This window comes from Podarcis filfolensis (genome assembly GCF_964270895.1).
Source record: "Podarcis filfolensis genome assembly, chromosome: 12".
NCBI classification, from domain to species: Eukaryota; Metazoa; Chordata; class Lepidosauria; order Squamata; family Lacertidae; genus Podarcis; species Podarcis filfolensis.
In genome coordinates this window covers 35,143,910-35,163,654 of record NC_139614.1, presented here as the reverse complement: position 1 = coordinate 35,163,654, position 19,745 = coordinate 35,143,910, and the positions used below count along the sequence as shown (strand labels likewise).

At 39.7% G+C, this 19,745-nt stretch overlaps 1 protein-coding gene across 10 annotated transcripts in view; it reads right to left on the bottom strand.

Moving 5' to 3' along the window:
• Window positions 1–19,745, bottom strand: part of CACNB2 (calcium voltage-gated channel auxiliary subunit beta 2) — a 122,438-nt gene that overhangs the window by 23,494 nt on the left and 79,199 nt on the right. For all 10 annotated transcript variants that reach the window (XM_083579614.1, XM_083579616.1, XM_083579618.1 and 7 more), the window contains one exon: window positions 1,675–1,797. In XM_083579614.1, the coding sequence (XP_083435740.1) occupies window positions 1,675–1,797 (123 nt within the window). The remainder of the gene's footprint in view (window positions 1–1,674; window positions 1,798–19,745) is intronic.

Sequence of the window (19,745 nt, the reverse complement as noted above, 5' to 3'; positions counted from 1 at the left end):
GTGGGAAGACACTCTATATCTTATATGGCTGCTTCTTTGTATATATTTTAATTCTTTTGTATATGGATACTTTAAAATGGTCTGTATCTGTAATACCTAATAAAGGTTTGGAGAAATAAAAAGAAAGGTTGGAAATAGTGCCACATTTTTTCAGGATCATTCTTTCCTTAATATGACTCCAATACTAGGATTTATTATTAATACAGTGTATCCTTTTTGTTTGTTTCATATGAATTACATAGAAATATATAGACTGGTTGGGTGGCATCTGTTTCAGGAGACAATGGAAGGGTGTGCCCTTGGGGGGTGAAGTAATAGGGTTGTATAATTAATTAATTAATGTATAATTAATGGACTGAAATTAGTAATGTCCATTATTTTCAATGCATCATATCTGAGTAGGATTAACAAAGAATACTACATTTTTTGTAATTGTTTCATTCTCACTTTATAATGCACAAAAAGCAATAACAACAGTAAAGAGGAGAAAAAATCAAAGAAATGAAAAGAAAAGAGAGGAAAATATATGAAGAGAGGGGAAGGAGTGGCAGTATTTCAACAACAGCATTATAACTGCAGACAATTGCCCTTCAGAAGGGATACAACCATTTGTGATTTATTCATGGTTCAGAAAAGACTGGTGTGCATACAAGACTCAATTTGCATTTAAAAAGGAAGGAAGGAGTTACTCCTTATTTGCTATCGGACTAGGTTAAGGAAAAATGCCAATTTGTTATACTTCTTGTTCATCATTACACAGTCAAATACAAATACTCTTTCCAAATACTCTTTCTTTTGCTAACATTTTTATTTTCTTCAAACTACAAAAGACTCTTTAATAGAATATTACATATCTGCTTTAAATGGCTATTACTTTCCTGAGTAAAAATCTGGCTAGTCTAAAAGAGTATCCAGATGTATTACTATCTACAAGTTAGCCATTTCAATCACTTTATGCAGACATTATCTCTTATTTGCTGCTATCGCGGTAAACTGCACAGACACCAAAGGTATATTGACTTAGAAGTCTACTATAAGTGTCACAGAAACATTTATGTAGCACTTTAGCTTACTGTCTGAAAAAGAAAAAACGAGACAAAAGCAATTCACTGAATCTTCTGATTACTAAGGACAAAGGCATTGCAGCATTTAAACTGACCCAGTTTGTACAAACCATGGCTTAGTGCGAATGAGCAAATGTGTGGTTTTCTGGAGAGAATATCATATCATGTCTACTCTGCTCCTCCTCTCTTCCTGCTGCTACTATGGAGTTGGTTAGCATTATGTCCAAAACCTAGGCTTATGTTTTATCTCCAGACAAACAATGAACTGTAGCAAAAAACAAAACAAAACCCTTGGCTACAGTTCATGGTTTGTCTGGAGTGAAACAAACCACAAATCCAGGTTTGGACATAATGCTATGCCAAACCATGGCTTAGCTCATAGCTGTATGGCAGCAGCAGGAACAGAGATGAGGCAAAGTGGCTGCAATCTGGGAACCCAAATGTTTGTTCAGGATGTATAAATATTACTTTTAAATGAAAATGAGAAAGGAAGAGTGGCACACAGTCTCTATCATATGTAAAATCTTGCTGGATTCCATCCAGCGTAAATAAAGCAGCATACTTTATATTACTGCAATCACAGCTATAATTGAAATATAAGCTGTCTTACTTCTTTAACATGAAGAAAATCTTTCGCTTCAAATGAGATGGCCATGCCTGGGACTGGTACATCATCCTCGTGGGCTGCACTGTAGCTAACATTTGTCCGGACTGCAAATGCAACAGGTTTTGTCTGTAGAGCAAAATGAGAGAAAGAGAGTTGATATTTCCCCCGGCATTAAAATGTGCTTGTCTTCAATGAAAACACTGAAAAGTCTGGGGAGTATTTCATAAGAGGCAATCAAAGTGATGATATTATGCTGATGATAGATGGCAGTTTTCCAAATAACTTAGAAGTGGGAGACCTGTAACAAATTTGATTATTCCAGAGGCACTTCACAAGGTCAGGGAGAAGACTCATTGCCTGTTGACAAGTTTCCCAGACTTGCCCAATGACAACTCTCCCAGCAAGTATAGTTAACAGTTACCGAGACATTAGAAAGTAAAGCAGCTTTGGTATCTCATCTGTGGTACCAGACAAGTCTTTTTTGTAACCTAATTATGAAACTTATAAAGAAGAACAAATGCAAGGAGTCTGCTTCCACCAAATTTGAAAGTCCGTTCATTTATATCCACCCTTGCCCATTAACTGACAGCATCTTTATGTGGTGATTGCCTGTTGAAAACATCATACATATTGTTGGGAGAAATGGCTTCTCTGCAGCAGGATGGGGGGGGGGGGGAGAATCAGTGATGGGGCTCTAAAACAAAAGGTTGCAATGTGGAGTTGTTCAGGATTCCAGCTACTTCCCATGGTTTTCTTCCCCTTACACCACCAGTCAGTGAGAATTCTAAGCTTACTGGGCATGCTCACTGGACTGTTTTCTTGGGGCGGGGGTTACACCTCAATTTGGGGTTGCCTTGTCATTTTTTTTTTTTACTAAAGATGTTTTGCATTCCTGCAAACCTCCAAGTTACCCCAAGCCGCCTAGTATGAATACATATGTATAAAGATACAATATATGATTTAGATGTGATTTTAATTCAGTGAACATTATAGTATAGTAAATGTGATTCTCCCCTCTATTTTGCAAACAAGCAGATTCTGCAGTGAAGGTTTTCGCCCTATAGGACGCACTTTTTCCCCTCCAAAAATGAAGGGGAAATGTGTGTGCGTCCTATGGGGCGAATGCAGGCTTTCGCTGAAGCCTGGAGAGCGAGAGAGGTCGGTGCGCACCGACCCCTCTCGCTCTCCAGGCTTCAGGCAGCTCTCCGCAAGCCTGGGGAGCCCGGCAGGAGTTAACGCCGGGCTCCCTAGGCTTGCGGACAGCAGACTGTTCTGGGGGCTGGGGTCGGGGGAAGCTCGGGCTTCCCTCGCCCCAGCCCCGCGCCTGGGGGGGAAAATAATTTTTTTTCTTTATTCCCCCCCCAAAAAAACTAGGTGCGCCCTATGGGCCGGTGCGCCCTATACGGCGAAAAATATGGTAACTTAGCAACTGACAACAGGTAAAAGCACATGCTTAGAAGATATAACTAATACGATTATAAAACTATTCATGTTTGTGGCCTTCATGGTAGAAATATATTTTTTTACATTAGGAGTAGAGAACATTTTTTCTGTTAAGAACCACAGTCGCCTGGGGTAATCCATTGAGGGCTACATGCAGATGATGAGCAAAAGTAAAAAATGTGCAGATTACCACCTTTCTGCCACTTCTTTAACAACCCTCTCCCTCCACAACAGACTGCCAGGGGACAAATGACTTTTGCCATAGGTCCAAACTGATATTTTACTAAAACTGGTATTTTTTTTATTTTTTTAAAATGGAAATAGGCTAGTGTGAGTACTTGAGTCCAAAGCCATTTAGGGCTTTATATGCTGGTACTAACACACTGAACATGTTATCTAAACTAGAACATTTGAACACAAGCATCACAGTTCAGTGAGAACAGGTTCAGAAGCAAAAGTAGGCAGAGGAACAATAAATTTTATCTTTGTACAGTAGGCTAGTTCCAACACACACACACACACACACACACACACACACACACACACCTGTCTCCATTATCCAGACAAGCAAGAGACACTTTCAATGTTCAAGCACACATTCCAGACAGGCAAAAAACACTTGGGCTGCAGAGCCAGTGAGGAGTGTTGCCAAGGGAGAGGGTGTATGGCTTGGGGACAGTTCTGAGGGCCAAATAAAAGAGGACTGCAGGACCACATCTGGCTCCTGGGCCTCAGGTTCCCACCCGTGATCTGAACATCAGAGAACTAAAGCTTGATTCACAAGTTGGATGCAATTTTTGCAGCTTGTATAAAGTACATCCACAAAGTTTAGGCAGATTCATCCAGAAGAAATTCTGGCATGGTTTGAACTGAACAACCTGGGCAAAATTTCATACCAGTGACTAACTGTGGTTTGGCATCCACACAATATATCTCCATTGGCAACTGTACCTCCAGTATAGCTTATGAAATGGGTGTAAATTTCAGCAGATGGCAATCTTAGTTAAGCTGACATCTCACAGAAGAAAGGGAAACAGCTTAAGAGAAAGTTATGATCAGCTGAAAGCACAAAGAATGAGATAAATTCTGGGTCTATATGAATTTAAGGGGGGGGACAGCTTTTCAAAGACAATCAAATGATATCTATTATAGAATAGTGGAATAAAAAAATGTGAGGTGGCTTTGTAAGCCATCTAGTCCAATCCCCTGCTCAGGGTCAGTGTTATCAGCTCAACAATCTGGCAGGGCCCACCACTAATACCTGCCTGCCCCTTTTAAACTCTGCCACAGTGCTCTAAACACTAGGCAGCTGGGTCTAGCTGCCATTCTCAGTTTTCACAATGACCCATCACAGCATCATTCTATGGCATTGCAGAAAAATAAAGTGGCAGTCCCACAGTCACCTGATGCTGCTTGGGAGAATTACTGCTGCCCACCAACACGGCCAGGGTAGTGTGCTAGCACTTACCAATTGGAGACCACTAAAGGACACTTTGCTCAGGGCCCCCTCAACTTGTAGTCAGCCTTGGGAGGTTTAATAGAGATTTAGTCAGATAAAAAACACTATACTAATGCTACCAAAGGAACGTCCCAAGAGTTAGCTGTTTTGCATTAGTATTCCTTTAAAAATTATGTTTGGTTTGAGAAGTCTCATTTCTAATGTTCCAGAATAATAATAAGCTAATTTTTTTAATTCACACATCTTCACAACAATTCTGTTAATATTGCCAATTTTATTCCCTCTTACTATGTGCGTCATTCACTCATATTCAAGGTGAGACTGCCCTATCTAACACAGCAAGGAAAATATTGTGATATGTATAATCAGCTCTCTAAAAATGCTGCATGCTTCTAGAAATTATCTGATAGTTCCCTTGGTATTTGTGCAATAGCAGCTAGGGACTTTCAGTGTTTCATATCAAAGAGCAGATATAAAAAAGAACAGGGGAAAAAAAGTAGAGTTTTTCAAAAGAAACAGTCTCCAGAGAGCCTTTCGAAAAAGGGTGTTAACCTAAATATAGGCGCCACTGTAGATGTGTTGTTTCCACAGCTCTGCTTATAAATAATGTATATGAATAAAGCTGGAAAAGTGACTCAACATGTAAAAAAGTCAAGCTTCTTATCTTAGATCCTAAGAAGAGGTATTCAGAAACCAGCATTTTTGCACAGCAGTACACAACTAGATGTTTTGCACACGTATGAACAACTGATTAATGACTGAAAGGTAGATGGCAGAAGCAGTGTGTCTGATGATCATGGCAATTGAGCATGCCTTCAAAATGCTTTGTGTTTTATTGAAAGAGTTTCAATGTCCATATTTTAAGAAAAACAGATATATTTATGTGGTAACAGTATCAGAGTACTATGCAAACATTCTGTAAGCTTAAGTCTCAAGCACACTTACAAGCTAGTAAACACCACTAAACCTAAATGCAGTCTGGATTTACAGCTCTAATCCTTCCCCGAATTGTGGGGTGGGGTGGACAGGTGAAGACTGTCTACCCCTAGAGACTATTGGGTTCTGGTGGGTTTCCAAATGCCCTAGGGCAGAGGATTTCAACCTGGGTACTCTGGCACCATTGGGTGACTTAACAATTGGTATGGGGTGCTCCTCCTGCTGCTGCTTTCTGCCTTCCAATCATGTCCCAGATTACTTCTCCCCCTCCGCTCGCTCTCAAGTAGAGTTGCCTTTGAGGCACCTTACATGCACGAGGGATTTGGTTATGGAGCAGCCTATGCAAAGTGGGAAGTTTGCCTTATTTATTGTGGGGTAAGGGATTGAGGCTGAGATCTCTTCAGTGAGGGAGTGGGGACTGCTCTGGTGCCTGCCTGCTACTCACAAATAAATACTATCAAGTACATGAAACACCTGGATGGCTAAATCCAAGCACGTACGTGTGTGTGTGTGTGTTTGTGGACAAGGGAAGAGTGCCATTTATGGAAGAGTTTTTATCCCTGCTCTGGAAAAGGGGTTTTTTTTTGCATTCCTTCTGCTTGCATGTAAATCCACGTCTGTTCTACAGGAAGCTCAAGGTGGTGTATGTGGTTCTTCTCCCCACACCCCCCTTCTAGCTGCACAACCCTGAGAGGTAGGTCAGGTTGACAGGCAGTGATGGCCCCCCAAAGTTACACCCTGTGAAATTACAGCTGAGTGGAGGATTTGAAGCCCTGAAGGTGCCCCAGGCCCCCTGGTAGGTTTGATCATTATTCCTTCAGTTTTTCTAGCTCTTTAAAATGGGGCAACCAGATCTCTTTGCTTGATTGCAAAGCCACACATTTAGACAGAGATGGATGTATCTGCAAGACATTTAATTTGCTCCAGAGCCTAGGTATGGGTAATGTAAGAGGAAACCCCAAAGCCACAAAGTTTGGTCCTTTCCAGGGTCGTCTCAGGCCGGAAATAAAATTCCCCCCAACCTGGCTCCAACTTATTTGATGCCATTATTTGCATGCTGCCCAACAAAAGATTAAAGGATTAAAGATAAGATATAAAACTGTGAAATCAAAGCAGCTGTCAACACTGATGGCATTCTCCTATGACTACCAGTAATTATGGCTAACTGATTTCTGTTTTGGCCTAACATTGCCTGCTCTTTTATTCCTTCTGCTTCAGATTTTCTTGCACCCAGGTCCCATGCTTAAATTTGCAATGCAGCAATATGGAAAGATTATTTAGATTGCCAAGCACCAGTAAAAAGGGGGAATAGCTCAACTGTTCACTGGAGCAGGGTATTACCAACATGTTACCCTGCTGTTGAAAGAATTGCACTGGTTTATCACTAGTTGTTTGCCACTCTGGGCTTCTTTGGAAGGACAGGAAAATAAAGGTAAGTCCCCTTCATGTATTAATCACACAAAGATACAGGAAGATGCTTGGAAACTGTGGCTGGATGGTTTCGTGGGAGCCGATTTGAAACTAAATGCTTCGAAGACAGAGGTCCTATGGCTAGGTCGGGATGGCATGGGGATGAGAGACCAACTCCCTTCTCTTGCGGGGGCCCAATTAGTGCCATTGCCTTCCATTAAGAGTTTGGGTGTAATCCTTGACGCCTCCCTTTCCATGGAGGCACAAGTTACAGCAACAGCCAAGGCGACATTTTTCTACCTTCGCCGCATCAAGCAGTTGGTCCCTTACCTTCCCCGCCCTGACCTGGCGACAGTGATCCATGCAACAGTCATCTCCAGGCTTGACTACTGTAATTCGCTCTACGCGGGGCTGCCCTTGAAGCTGTCCCAGAAACTCCAGCGGGTACAGAATGCTGCAGCAAGGCTCCTCACGGGGTCTCTGCCATGGGAGCATATTCACCCAGTGCTTTTCAAGCTGCACTGGCTCCCGGTGGAGTACAGGGTCAGATTTAAGGTGCTGCTTTTGACCTTTAAAGCCCTTCACGGCCTAGGACCCTCGTACCTACGGGACCGTCTCTCCTGGTATGCCCCACGGAGAGCCTCAAGGTCCATAAATAACAATACCCTAGTGGTCCCAGGCCCTAAGGAAGTTAGATTGGCTTCAACCAGAGCCAGGGCCTTTTCAACTCTGGCTCCGGCCTGGTGGAACGCTCTGCCTCATGAGACCAGGGCCCTGCAGGATCTGATTTCTTTCCGCAGGGACTGTAAGGCAGAGTTGTTCCGCCTGGCCTTTGGCTTGGAGCCAATTTGATTCCCTCCCTCTCTTTCTTTTTTCTTTTCCTTCTCCTCCTGCGATGAGGCTACATTTTAATATTTTAATGTTCCATTATTTTAATGTTGTTTTTTATTTTTGTTTTTAAGTTGTAATCATTCATCTTGTTTTTATTATTGCTTGTAAGCCGCTCTGAGCCCGGCCTTGGCTGGGGAGGGCAGGGTATAAATAAAAAATTATTATTATTATTATTATTATTATTAAAGGGAATCCATGTGTAGAAAGGTGGAGCAGGATTGCACTGCTGACCCTGTTCCTGTGGTCATGAGACCTTTCTTGCTGTAACCCACCTGCCCCAGTTCCATTCATTGATATTGAGCAGGGGAAGTTTACATGCATAGATTATGTAGACTTCCATGGGAGATGGAAACCCGCATGACAAGGGTCCCAGTTCCTGTGGAAGCTTACACATGCAGAGGTCTCTATGGATAGGTTTCCCCTTTTCAGATACCATGCTCAATGTATGCATGAGCCACATGAAGAAGCCACATGACCTCAGGCAAAGGCCCAGCCATGTGGCCCCATTGCCCCGTTCTACATGTGGACCCCCTTCATGAGATTAATATGTGAAGAGGCTGCAGTGAGTCCCACTTCTGAGTCAACACATATAGGACTGCATTGCCAAGGATTTAGAGTTATGAATGTTAGTCAATCGGGGGAAAGGGGAATCATATTTAGAAACTAAAGCAGAAAATGTAGAAACTATTGTGTGCAGGTTTATATTCTTTGCAGGGAGTATAGCAGCCCATACTGAGGTAATTTCAGAAGTACATTTACCAATGCAATTTGGCACAATATTATTTAGGCATTAAGGTATAATTAATGGGTGAACTTCTTCTTTTTTTAAAGCACTTGGTTAATTATAATTTTGCCCACTAAGTCACCACCAATGCTGAATTAAGGCTGCAAACCAAAACACAGTTACTTGGGATTAAATATACCATCCTGAGTACATACATGGGAGAAACTCCTTTGGAACTCTGTAGGACTTATATTCAGAGTAAATATGCACACCATTAATCTAATAGAATTTAATTATGAATAAACATGGATAGAACTGGACTTTAATTGGACTATAAATTGCTAAGATGCTAATTTAGCTCCAAAAGTTCTAATCCACCAGCACCCAATTGCAAAAGATTTATCAGTTCTCCTAAGTTTCATACTTACAGAACTGCATACAGTATTAGCTGTAGCCAGTTATCAAAACTCAGGAACTTAATACATTATTGTCCATGAGAGCAATGCATTTATGGAAACCAGAGGTTTATTTTTCTGACCGATTCAAACAGCCCACAGAGTTCCATGTCGATACTAGATTCAGAAACTAAAAATAAACTAAAACTACTTCAAATGGTCTAAGAGCATTCCTGTTGAGAGATAAGAACATGGAAGAGCCCTGCTAGATCAGTCCAGCATCCTGGCCTTTACTGGCCAGCCAGATACTTCTGTGCTTTCTTACAAAAGCTGTATGACAGCAACAGCTGGCCCCCACTGTCTGACACTCAACAACTGGTGTTTAAGAAGTTGCCTTTGAATGTGGAGCAGTCATTTAACTATTGTGGCTAATATCTATTAATCAATTTTTACTATCATTTCCTTTCCTCTTTCCAGCTCTATGATGTACTTTTTGAGACAGTGTGGCCAGAAGTGCACAGAGTATTCTGAATTGTGTTTACCTTAGAGTTACAATAAAGTATTATATTACTGAAGGTTTTATTTGTAAGAGCTCGTTTCAAGGTTGAGGACCAAAATACTACCTCTCATGGGCTTATTAGGTAGCAGCAGCAGGAGAGCCTGATGTAATATTATTCTGGGGCACTGGGGGAATTAAAAAAGAGGTTTGCAGACCTAGTTGCCTGATATGGAGGCCCACGGCAAGTGTCAACCCGGTGGGCTCTGCTGGAGCACTGGGGACCCAATAACTGTCTAGGATGTCAGGTGGTGCCACCACACCTGATTTTTAATCCTTCCTTAGCAGTCTTCATTGCTAAATTTGCCTCTCCTTATACAATTCTATCGGATTTATACAATGCGCAAGTCAAACAGAATTGTGTTAGCAGAACTACAGTATCTATGTTAAAACTGAACATGTAAGAGACTATTCAAGAGCCCTACTAGGGATGGATGTTGTAGCTCAGTAGCAGAACATCTGCTTTGCATGTAGAAGATTCCAGGTTCAATCTCCAGGTGGGGCTGAGAGAGACTCCTGCATGAACCCTGGAGAGCTGCTGTAGTCACTGAGCTAGTCAATGACCTTACTTGTTATAAGGCAACTTCCTATGCCCCTTTGCATGTATTCATATTCATCAAATGTTAAATCAGATATTTAACATTTTATTCAATAGTTAAGAAACATGTTCCATGCGCTTACTGCCAAATGTTTTGAAATTCATATTTTTTGAATTCTTGTGAAAGTAAATTATCATTGGGGGTTCTCTTCAGCTTGCCTATGGTATCATGATTGTTTGAATTAGGTTATTCTTAAGTGGTGGTGCTTTAATAAAACTGCTGATGAGCCATGATGATGAATGAATTAGTTTTATAAAAAGAAGTTTGAGATCTTTATAGCTGTCAGTTCCAAATGTAAAAAAACAAACAAACAAGGGACACTGTGGAGCTGTGGTGCATTCAGGACCAACCTGACTTCACAAGTAACCCAAACACTTGGAACAGCAACATTTTAAGGTGTGCTAATGAACAAAGAAAGGATGGTTTATTCTCCCAATGTGACTTCACATCTTTCAGGCAGAATGATACACACATGCTTAAAGTAATGGAAGCTCCTGAAATCCTTAGGAAAAGAAACAAATATAGGTCAGGACTGCACTGACAGAGAGGCTCTTCAAACTGTATTATCTATTATTCTATTTTGCTGGAAACAGACTGAAATCTGTTGCTTATGCAGAGACTTTACACTCAACACTATCAAATCAAATATCTGAACTACTGGTAAATCTTTTTTTCTAGACAACAGACTCACTTGGAATACAAATGCAGTTAGTTTCTGCAGTCACTTTACCTGTCTTTCTCTTTGCCTGCAAGACAATACAACACAACATACTACATAGTAAGGTATTATGTACAGACTATTGTTTTTTTAGTGAGCCCCTTCACTCCTTTCCTTTCCCACAAGCCATGATTAAACCAATACATCTCTAATTAACCATGTTTTTTCTTTTATCCAAACTGGGAAACTATGGCCACATGGATCAAAATTAACCAGAATCTTAAGCCATGGTTTGAAGTCAGTTTAATACCCTAGCAAGTTGTCAGCCAATGTGGTTTGGACAAACTATAGTTAACCAGAGGCTTACTGGTTTGAGCACAGCTTCTGCAAAGGGATGAGCAAAGGGGCTTCATGTGCAGACAAATTGCTTGTACATATGACTGTATGAATCAGGCATTTGAGTCGCAAAAAAGGGCCTTTCCCACATGATCGCTCTAAGTGTGCCAGAATGTATTTTACTGCTGAGAGAAATCTTCCTTCTCCCAAGTATTATAAAATACCCCTCAAAATAATAATATGCAGGTATCATTGTTCATTCATACTCTTGTTAGTGTTGTAGGCAATAGAATTATACATACAGAATATATATTTTCTTGAACAAGTATTTTATTGTACAAGTATTTTACTGACCTCAGCATTTAACTGAAACTCTTCAGCATTACTGTTATCATGTAACATGAAAAATGTTGAGCATACCAATTATCATTATAAAGAAAGAGAAATAATTACATTTCTAAAAGCTGTGTTTTCACATATGCCAGCACACATTTTTAGAACGAATTCATCCTTTGTGATCTCTCCACTTGTTATCATGGTGCTTGTTAAAATGTCTGTACTGTATAATTTGTTAAATAAGTACTGTATAAACATGTTAGAGTAGCATGAATATAAAAGTAAGAGTTTAAATGTCACATTGTTATGAGGCTTATGAATTCTTATGCACATGCAGCATTCTTTTCAAACTGCAAGCAGTATTTAAGATAAGGACAGCACATATAATAGTTTTAGAATTAAATGGGAAGGTCTTGTTGGAACACTGCACTAGCACTGCTAATAAGGCTAGTTAATTAAAGTAGTTTCAATATAAATTGCTAGCATTATTTGCTTTCAGGGTTGTTGTTTTTCCTTTTAAACCAGTGTCACTTGTAAGCATGAAATAAGGAGAATTCTGCTTCATGAAAGTTATTGAATGTAAGAAGAGCCCTTCTGGATCAGATCAAAGGCCCATCCAGTCCAGCATCCTGTTTGCACAGTGACCATGGGAAGCCCATAAGAAGGACATGAGCAAAGTAGTAGTCTCCCCACGTGTTCCCCAGCAATTCAGATACACTGGTATGCTTCTGACACACAGCCATCATGACTACTAGCCATGGATAGTCCTCCATGATTTTGTTTACCCTCTTTTTAATGTCAACCAAGTTGGTGACCATCACTATATCCTGTAGCATCACTGTATCCCATATGTGCTGTGCGCAAAAGCACTTCTTTTTGCCATCAGTCTTCCAAAATCCAGCTTATTTGGATGACTCTGGTCCCATGTACTATGACAAGAAGAAAAACGTCTCTCTACCCACTTTCTCCAATACATGCATAATTTTATATGCCTTAATCAGGTCCTCACTTTTTTTCCAAATTAAAAAGGCCCAATGTTGTAACATTTCCTCATGACATTAGCTCTAGCTGGCTGACTATTTTGATTGTCATTTCCTGCACCCTTTCCATTCTACAATGCCATTTTTAGAGGTGGCAACTGGAACTGTACACAGTATCCAAGTATGGTCATACCATAGAATGTGCCAGGCCCTTATAGCAGTCGTTCAGTTGTTCAGCAGAGTGGGGGAAGTCCCTTTTGAGAAAACCAGGGTTGTTTGTGGATTTTGGTTTAAGCTTTGTATCACCTTTCCAGAGAAAATGACATGGAAGTAATGGGTCTCAAAATCATGACTAAACTTTCGTGGAACCCAGGTTAAACCAACAAACTCAGTTTCTTTTATATGACAGCTTAAATTTCTCCTCACATCCTGCCATCATTCTTCAAACTTTTGGGCGAGGAAAAATACAATTAATGAAGCTAACAACAATTTCCCCAAACCTTTATTGTTTATATTTTTGCTTTCTGCACTCCCTCTTGTGAATAACAAGATATATGGTAAGTGTTTTGGAGTAAGAGACAGCTTCATCCTGAAATTTCCTATCAAAACAGGACACCACCCACAGGGTTTGCACACTGTGTATATGTAAACCAAGCCCAGTCAGATATGTGGAGTGGGATGAAGCAACTTGTTGTTTAAGATATCTAGTCATGCCTAACTCTGTCCCAAAATAAAACTCCCATATGATTGTGTAGGTAAATATTTAATGAACAGACCAACTAGAGCGTTCTTTTGAACAGATGGCCTTAGTAGGGGTGAACAGTATACTCAGCCAATTTCTACGCTTACCAGGCTCTCCTAATGCTCCAACCAGTAAGAAACACTACTCTGAGTAAAAATTATATAATTTCAAATAGTTAAAGGGCCAGGCCACCTTGAAATTCCCAACTGAGCATATGAACTCAACAAAATCTAAGAGAAGATATTTTAAGGTTATTAAATATTGAAGCAGTAGAAAGTATTTTTGGAACAGAGTGATTCTCTAAGGTACATTCAAGTTAAATTATTAAACTGAGCAAAAGTGTAAAAGTTATCTTCTTCTGATATTTTACATTTTACAAATGGTATTAATATAGTAAAAGTCATGATAAAGATTCTGTAATTAAATTTCAAAGCCATTAAATTTGTAGGTCACGATTCAGACTAGGTAAGGCACAATAATTTTGATGAGAGTTAAGCATCTGGTTAAATTCATTCTACTGGAATTAACGACCCTCAAAAATGCCTGAATAGCATTGACAGAGAACCATCCTTATTCCTTTACTTCTGAACATTTAAAATATATTTAGAAAATGCACAAAGTATTCAAATTTCCCACTAACAGAAAATACAGAATATGTGGCTGTGTGCACTAATTCATATTTTGTCCTCTTAATTTTTATCTCTCTAATTTTAACCACATTAAAAATAGATGGGAAAATTTTGGGCTTCTGAATATTATTCTCTAATGTGCCACAGTATATTTTATCCTATTGGTCATGAAAATGAGCAAGATCCACATCTACTAGATGACCACCATAATCTAATGTGTCTGCTCAGTCCATCTCAACATGTGACAGTGAAAACTTATCCTTCAAAATTCTGCAGTATGCTTGACACTTAATTTTTTTACATAACCCATGGTCCTTAAAATATGCTGTAGATTCACTGAAAGAGCACAAAGTACCTTTGAAAACTAACGCCACATTTTAAACTGTAGTGAACCAGTAAGATGAAATATGCCAGTAGCCCTTGGGAAAACTTGCACTTCTAAAGGGCTTTGGGGGCTACTCAGCACACCAGGCACTGGAGCTTTGTTGTTTAGTCAGGAAGGGAGAAAAGGATCTTCACTCCTCTCCCTGAAGCTGTTATGCTACTGCTTACCCAGCTGATAAGTGGGACTTCAAAAGGGAAGTGGGTTAGGGCAAAATATTTAGGAGGGGGAAAGAATCATTGAGTGGGAGAGGACATGGGCCTAGGTTGCAAGAAGACAAAGAATTGTCCCTTTCCAATAAAGCAGCTAGTTCAGGATTCTCTTCCATGTCCAATGGTAAAGGCAGCATGACTTCTTCATTGTTAAGAAAATCTATTTCGATATTAACTGTTTTGTCTATTCAGTTTTACAGTGAACTACTTTTCCACCCCCCCTACATTCTAAGGATAAATCAACAATGAATCAGCTAGTCTTTAATGTATTATAGCACTTTGGGGAGGGGGTCTATTTTCCTACAGAGACTGGAAACACTAATGATTAAACACAATAACAACAGGTAAGACTAATCACTGCTATTCTGTAAAGGCCTCACAGTGGCAGATTGGTGAATGACTAACACTTGAGTTTAGAAATATGACTGTTAACTTATAATCTCTCACAAGTATAGTGTGTATAGTTTTGGTAGGCAGGTGGCAAGAGGTCCAATTATGTTCATTTTTAAGCTTCAAAAATGAAGTCACCTGATCTCTCGATCTCTCTCTGGCAATTCACAATAGTGGAGGTATTAAAATACTTTGCATCATGGCTTGCCTAATTTGCTGTTCCAAGTATCACTGCAAGCAATTATTTGACAACATAAGACGTTCTCCAAAAGGTTTGGTTCCTTCCACAGCTAATTGTAATATGTTAATTTTAAAGCCATTGCATTACATATTAACCATAATGACCCTATCTCCAAATGCACCTAGGAAAGACTGAATCCTTGGAAAGTCACTGAAAGTATAAAGCAGACTTCTCCAACCTCATGCCCTCTAGATACCATATTTTTTCTGTGTATAAGACAATGTTTTTTGCTAAAAAAAAAATAGGCAAAAAGTGGGGGTCGTCCTATACACGGATAGTGAATTTAGAGGGGGAACAGGCATGGGGATGATTGGCAGTGGCTGTGGTGAGCGATTGGTGGGGGGTGGGGGTGGCGGCGACCTCCCAAACAACTCAAGGGCAATCTCTGCAAAAAAAAGCTCCCCCCACAAAGCTCAGCAACTCAAGAAATATTGATTTCTTAAATTGGGGTTCAAAAAAATGGGGGTTGTCATGCATAGGGGCATCTTATACACTGAAAAATGTGGTATTTTTGACAACATGTTTCATCGTAACTGAGCATGCTGTCTGACCATGCTGTAGTTCCAAACATCTGGGACTCTATCCAATGTTCTCTGTTTGCTAGTGCAAAGGCTGTTGTGCAAACAGACAGGTGAGTTTAAATGGTGAGCAAAAGAGAAATCCAATGCAACAGTTGCACTAGTGTAAGCTTGCTGTACAACAGATTGTACAGAAATATTTTGTACAACAAAGTTACAAGCAAACTGCTTAAATATTATTGTGCAACAACGTTCTGCTGGTACAAAACACTGCACCAGTGAAACAAGTATACTATTAAGTAATTTTTAACTTAGTGTTACATTGGATAACACTACTTCCAGAGGACACCTGGAAGAGGAAATATAATACTGAATTAGAAGGACCAGTGGTCTGAACTGATATAAGCCACTTTCCCACATTCTTTCAGGACACATTTTGAGGGTTAAAAATGTGCTATATGAGGGATAATAGATTTGATAGACAACTTAAACCTAGATACCTTGGACAATGACTTCAAAGCAGAAGGAGCCTCTACAAATTAGTATCCCAATTAGGCCCACTTGAACGGGGGGGGGGGGAGGGGAGTGAATTCTGAAGTTTGGGGCCTGAGTCTGCACTGTAACTGGAGATTTGCACACTCCAAATGTGGAACTCTACAAACTCACTACTACAGCCGTCAACCAAAGATCTTCAGTATCACAAAAGTTCCTTGCAAAAAGCAAAGGGAATAAACCTGGGAACTATCCAGCAACACTGTTGGCTTCAAACTGGGGCCCTTCCCACTCCGGTTTTCAGCTAAGGGACAATCCTGCTTTGTTGTTTAGTTCCTCAGTTGGTTTCAGATTATTATCAAAGCAATGCATAAGCTGCTTGGGAGCTCTCACTGGAAGGCTTCCCACATCCTGTAATACTTGACACTTCCCTATTATCTGGATCCTGTTCACCTCACCACACCCCAGGTTACTTCAACTCTATCTGAACCCTAGTCAACACTTAGTCAAGGCCTTATGGGCTCTTAGGTTGTCCAATACTGGAAAATAATAATGTCTCATGATCCAGGATTCTAAGCTCTTTTGGAAACCACATTTTTATTTATTTACCATATTCCAGATGCAGAGGAAAGCATCTGTTCGGTAAAAGGAGGGTTTTTGGCAGGTGCAACTTGCTACTAGAGATGGGCAAGCACTGGCTTATTTGGCCTATAAATCAACTGGGCTGCTCGAAAAACCAAGTAGCCTAATTTCCACCTTTTCTCATGAAACTGGGTATCTCCCAGGCTCAAACAGCAGTCGGGTCTGTGCATTCCAGGGACGGTCCACATGATCAGGCTGCAAAGAATTCCTTGAAAAGGCAGGCCAGCCCCATGCAGCCCAAGATCCTGGGTGCTTGCAAGCTTCACAATCTCTAGATGTAAATCATTATGTTTACATACTTTACTCTTGGATTTATGCATTACATATTAGTGTAGATCAGGACAAGATGTGTTAAGTCTTCTCCACCTTTTATGGTGGTTGTCCTTCAAATGTTTTGGTAGGTTTAAAGAGTATAGAAGAGAGCAAAGTTTTCCAACCTTTTATTATTGGGCAGCACTACCCTTCTTTTGTAGATTTGGCCTGTTCTAGCTTAATCTAAGTATGCATTTATTAGCTCAGGCATAGGCAAACTCGGCCCTCCAGATGTTTTGAGACTACAACTCCCATCATCCCTAGCTAACAGGACCAGTGGTCAGGGATGATGGGAGTTGTAGTACCAAAAGAGTTGGAGGGCTGAGTTTGCCTATGCCTGTATTAGCTGCACACAGGGCTTTTTTTCCAGCCAGAACTTGGCGGAACTCAGTTCTGGCATCTTTCAGATGGGCACCATTGCCATTCAAAGAGAACAAGGGAAGTTTCATAGTGAGTTCCGGCACCTCTTTTTCTAGAAAAAAAGCACTGGCTATATGGGAATAAATTTGTGAATTTTTAGCATTAAAAAGGGAATGGTTTACTTAAAAACTCTTTTTAAGATAACCACATGTTGGCAGCATTTCCACAGTTGAATAGGAGTTGAAAAGATTTTACAATTCAGGGAAACTTGTTAACTAACCTTGAAACAAGAGAAGCAAAGCAAACTTTAAGAGCCAAGAACACTTTCCAAAACAAGAACACTTTCCTATTTACATGTATTTATGTACACTACTGCTTATCATTTGGGGGAGGTTTGCCCTTAAAGTTAGAAAGCAAAATGGACACCATTGATTATGTATTCACAAGCTTTTTTATGTGCTCTTAGGTTTCCATCAACGTATTGTGCATTATTCATGTATGCCAACATTTTCTACATTTTTATGACAAAAAGAAGTGTCATCACATTAATCAGGATCACTATTTTCATCCACAATATTAAAAATAAATAACTGCTTTTAAATATCTTAAAATGGCAAGGAATTGTTAAATATGAGTATTGGACAATATACATTTTCCTGTCTTGTCATTTAGTGTCATTCAGTTATCATTCTTATTAATGCAAAAAATGATGTCAAACATGAACATCTTTGCAGTACTGAAACACCAGCTTAACACTGCCAGTGCCCTCCCACGTCCACTGTTTACAAGTTGTCTCACAGTCAGAGACAATGTCAGACCTGGAGATTATTCCTGAGCCTACCGAAGTGAGAACACCGTTTTGATGCATGGAAATACAGTTTTAAAAAGTCAAGGTCTGCTGGCAGTTTCTCTGTGAACTCCTACGGCAGCTTTGCTAGAGGTCATGAATATTACATAAGGGCTGTCCATGCATTCAAGTCAGCATTGCTAAGCCAAATTCCCATAGCAACACTCACATAGATTTACTCATCAGTAAGAGATGCATCAGCTTAGCATTAGTGAGTGCACTAATGCTATTCCTATTTCTCTGTAAATTCTTATTATCTCTTTTCTTTGAAAGTTTAATTTCACTGATAGTAAAATGCATACTCTTTCCTAGAGCAGTTGATTTGTATCATAAAAATGCAGTCTGTAAGAGTAGGAAGAAACTGTCACATATATTCACAGCTATCAAACTCTGACAACCCAGACCCATTAGTTACTTCTCAGGGTGGCCATCATGGGAAGATACAAAAGTTACTGATCTAAATTTTGCAACCCTTTAGCAGCTTTCTGTCTCCATAGTTCAGAATTAAAGCAGGGCAGCTGGGAGAGAACACAACAGTATTCCTTCAGGGCAGCTGGGAGAGCACATCAGATTCAGCAGGAAACCTAAAAAGACAGAGCTAAAGGCTCTTAAATGGACCATCTAAAAAAGTGCACTTCAAAGGCCAGTACCACAAATTTGTCTTATTGCAAAGGGCTTGAAGCCTTCAAGCAATTGGCTATGACTATGAATAACAGCCCATTATTTAAGAATGTCATAGCATAAGCATTCAAGTGTAACATCCTCAAAAAGGTACCACTGATCTAGCATACCTTAGTTATGAAAAATGGATCAGGCAACCTTTCCAAAGATTGGACCAAATCTTTAAAATTAGGTAAATGCTTGCTCCTGGAATCAATGCACATTCATCCATATACTGAGAGTGAAAACACACAACTTAAAATCCTCAGAATAACATTGCAAAGCCTTTCCCTAAAGAAGAGGCTTTAATGCTGAAGACCTTGATGATGCTTTAACATGACCTTTTAAATTGTTTATTTGGAAGATGGTTTTAAACACAGGGTGGATTTTGTTGAACTTAGTTGTAAGCGGCAATACAATTTCTGAATTAGGTGGGAGATACATTTTAAAATAAATATATACACATACAATCAGACAATGAGAAAAAATAGGATGAACAAGTATATGGAATATTAGAAATATTTTTTAAAAGAACAGTGTGAGGTAAAGAGACTAGAGAATATAGATGTGAAAGACTACATTCTAAAGAAACTAAAGATATAGATAATTAAAATTACATTAAAATTATTGTACTAAGACATATATGGAAGGCAACAAGTGAAGTCAAAGGAGCAGCAGCAGCATAAAAAGAGTGATGCAAGAGTTTCTTTTAAACAACATCCTTTTACCAACAATATTATCACACACATCTTTGGCCCCATATACTCACAATTCAAAATCACCAAAGAAAAATAGTAGTATTCATACGCAGGGAATGAATCTGGGATTCCATGTTCTATATAAGATTCTGGAATATCTCTATATATTTACTGAAAAGCAACTTTTCACTAGTTTGTTTTTCATATGCAAAATCCAAGTGCTTTG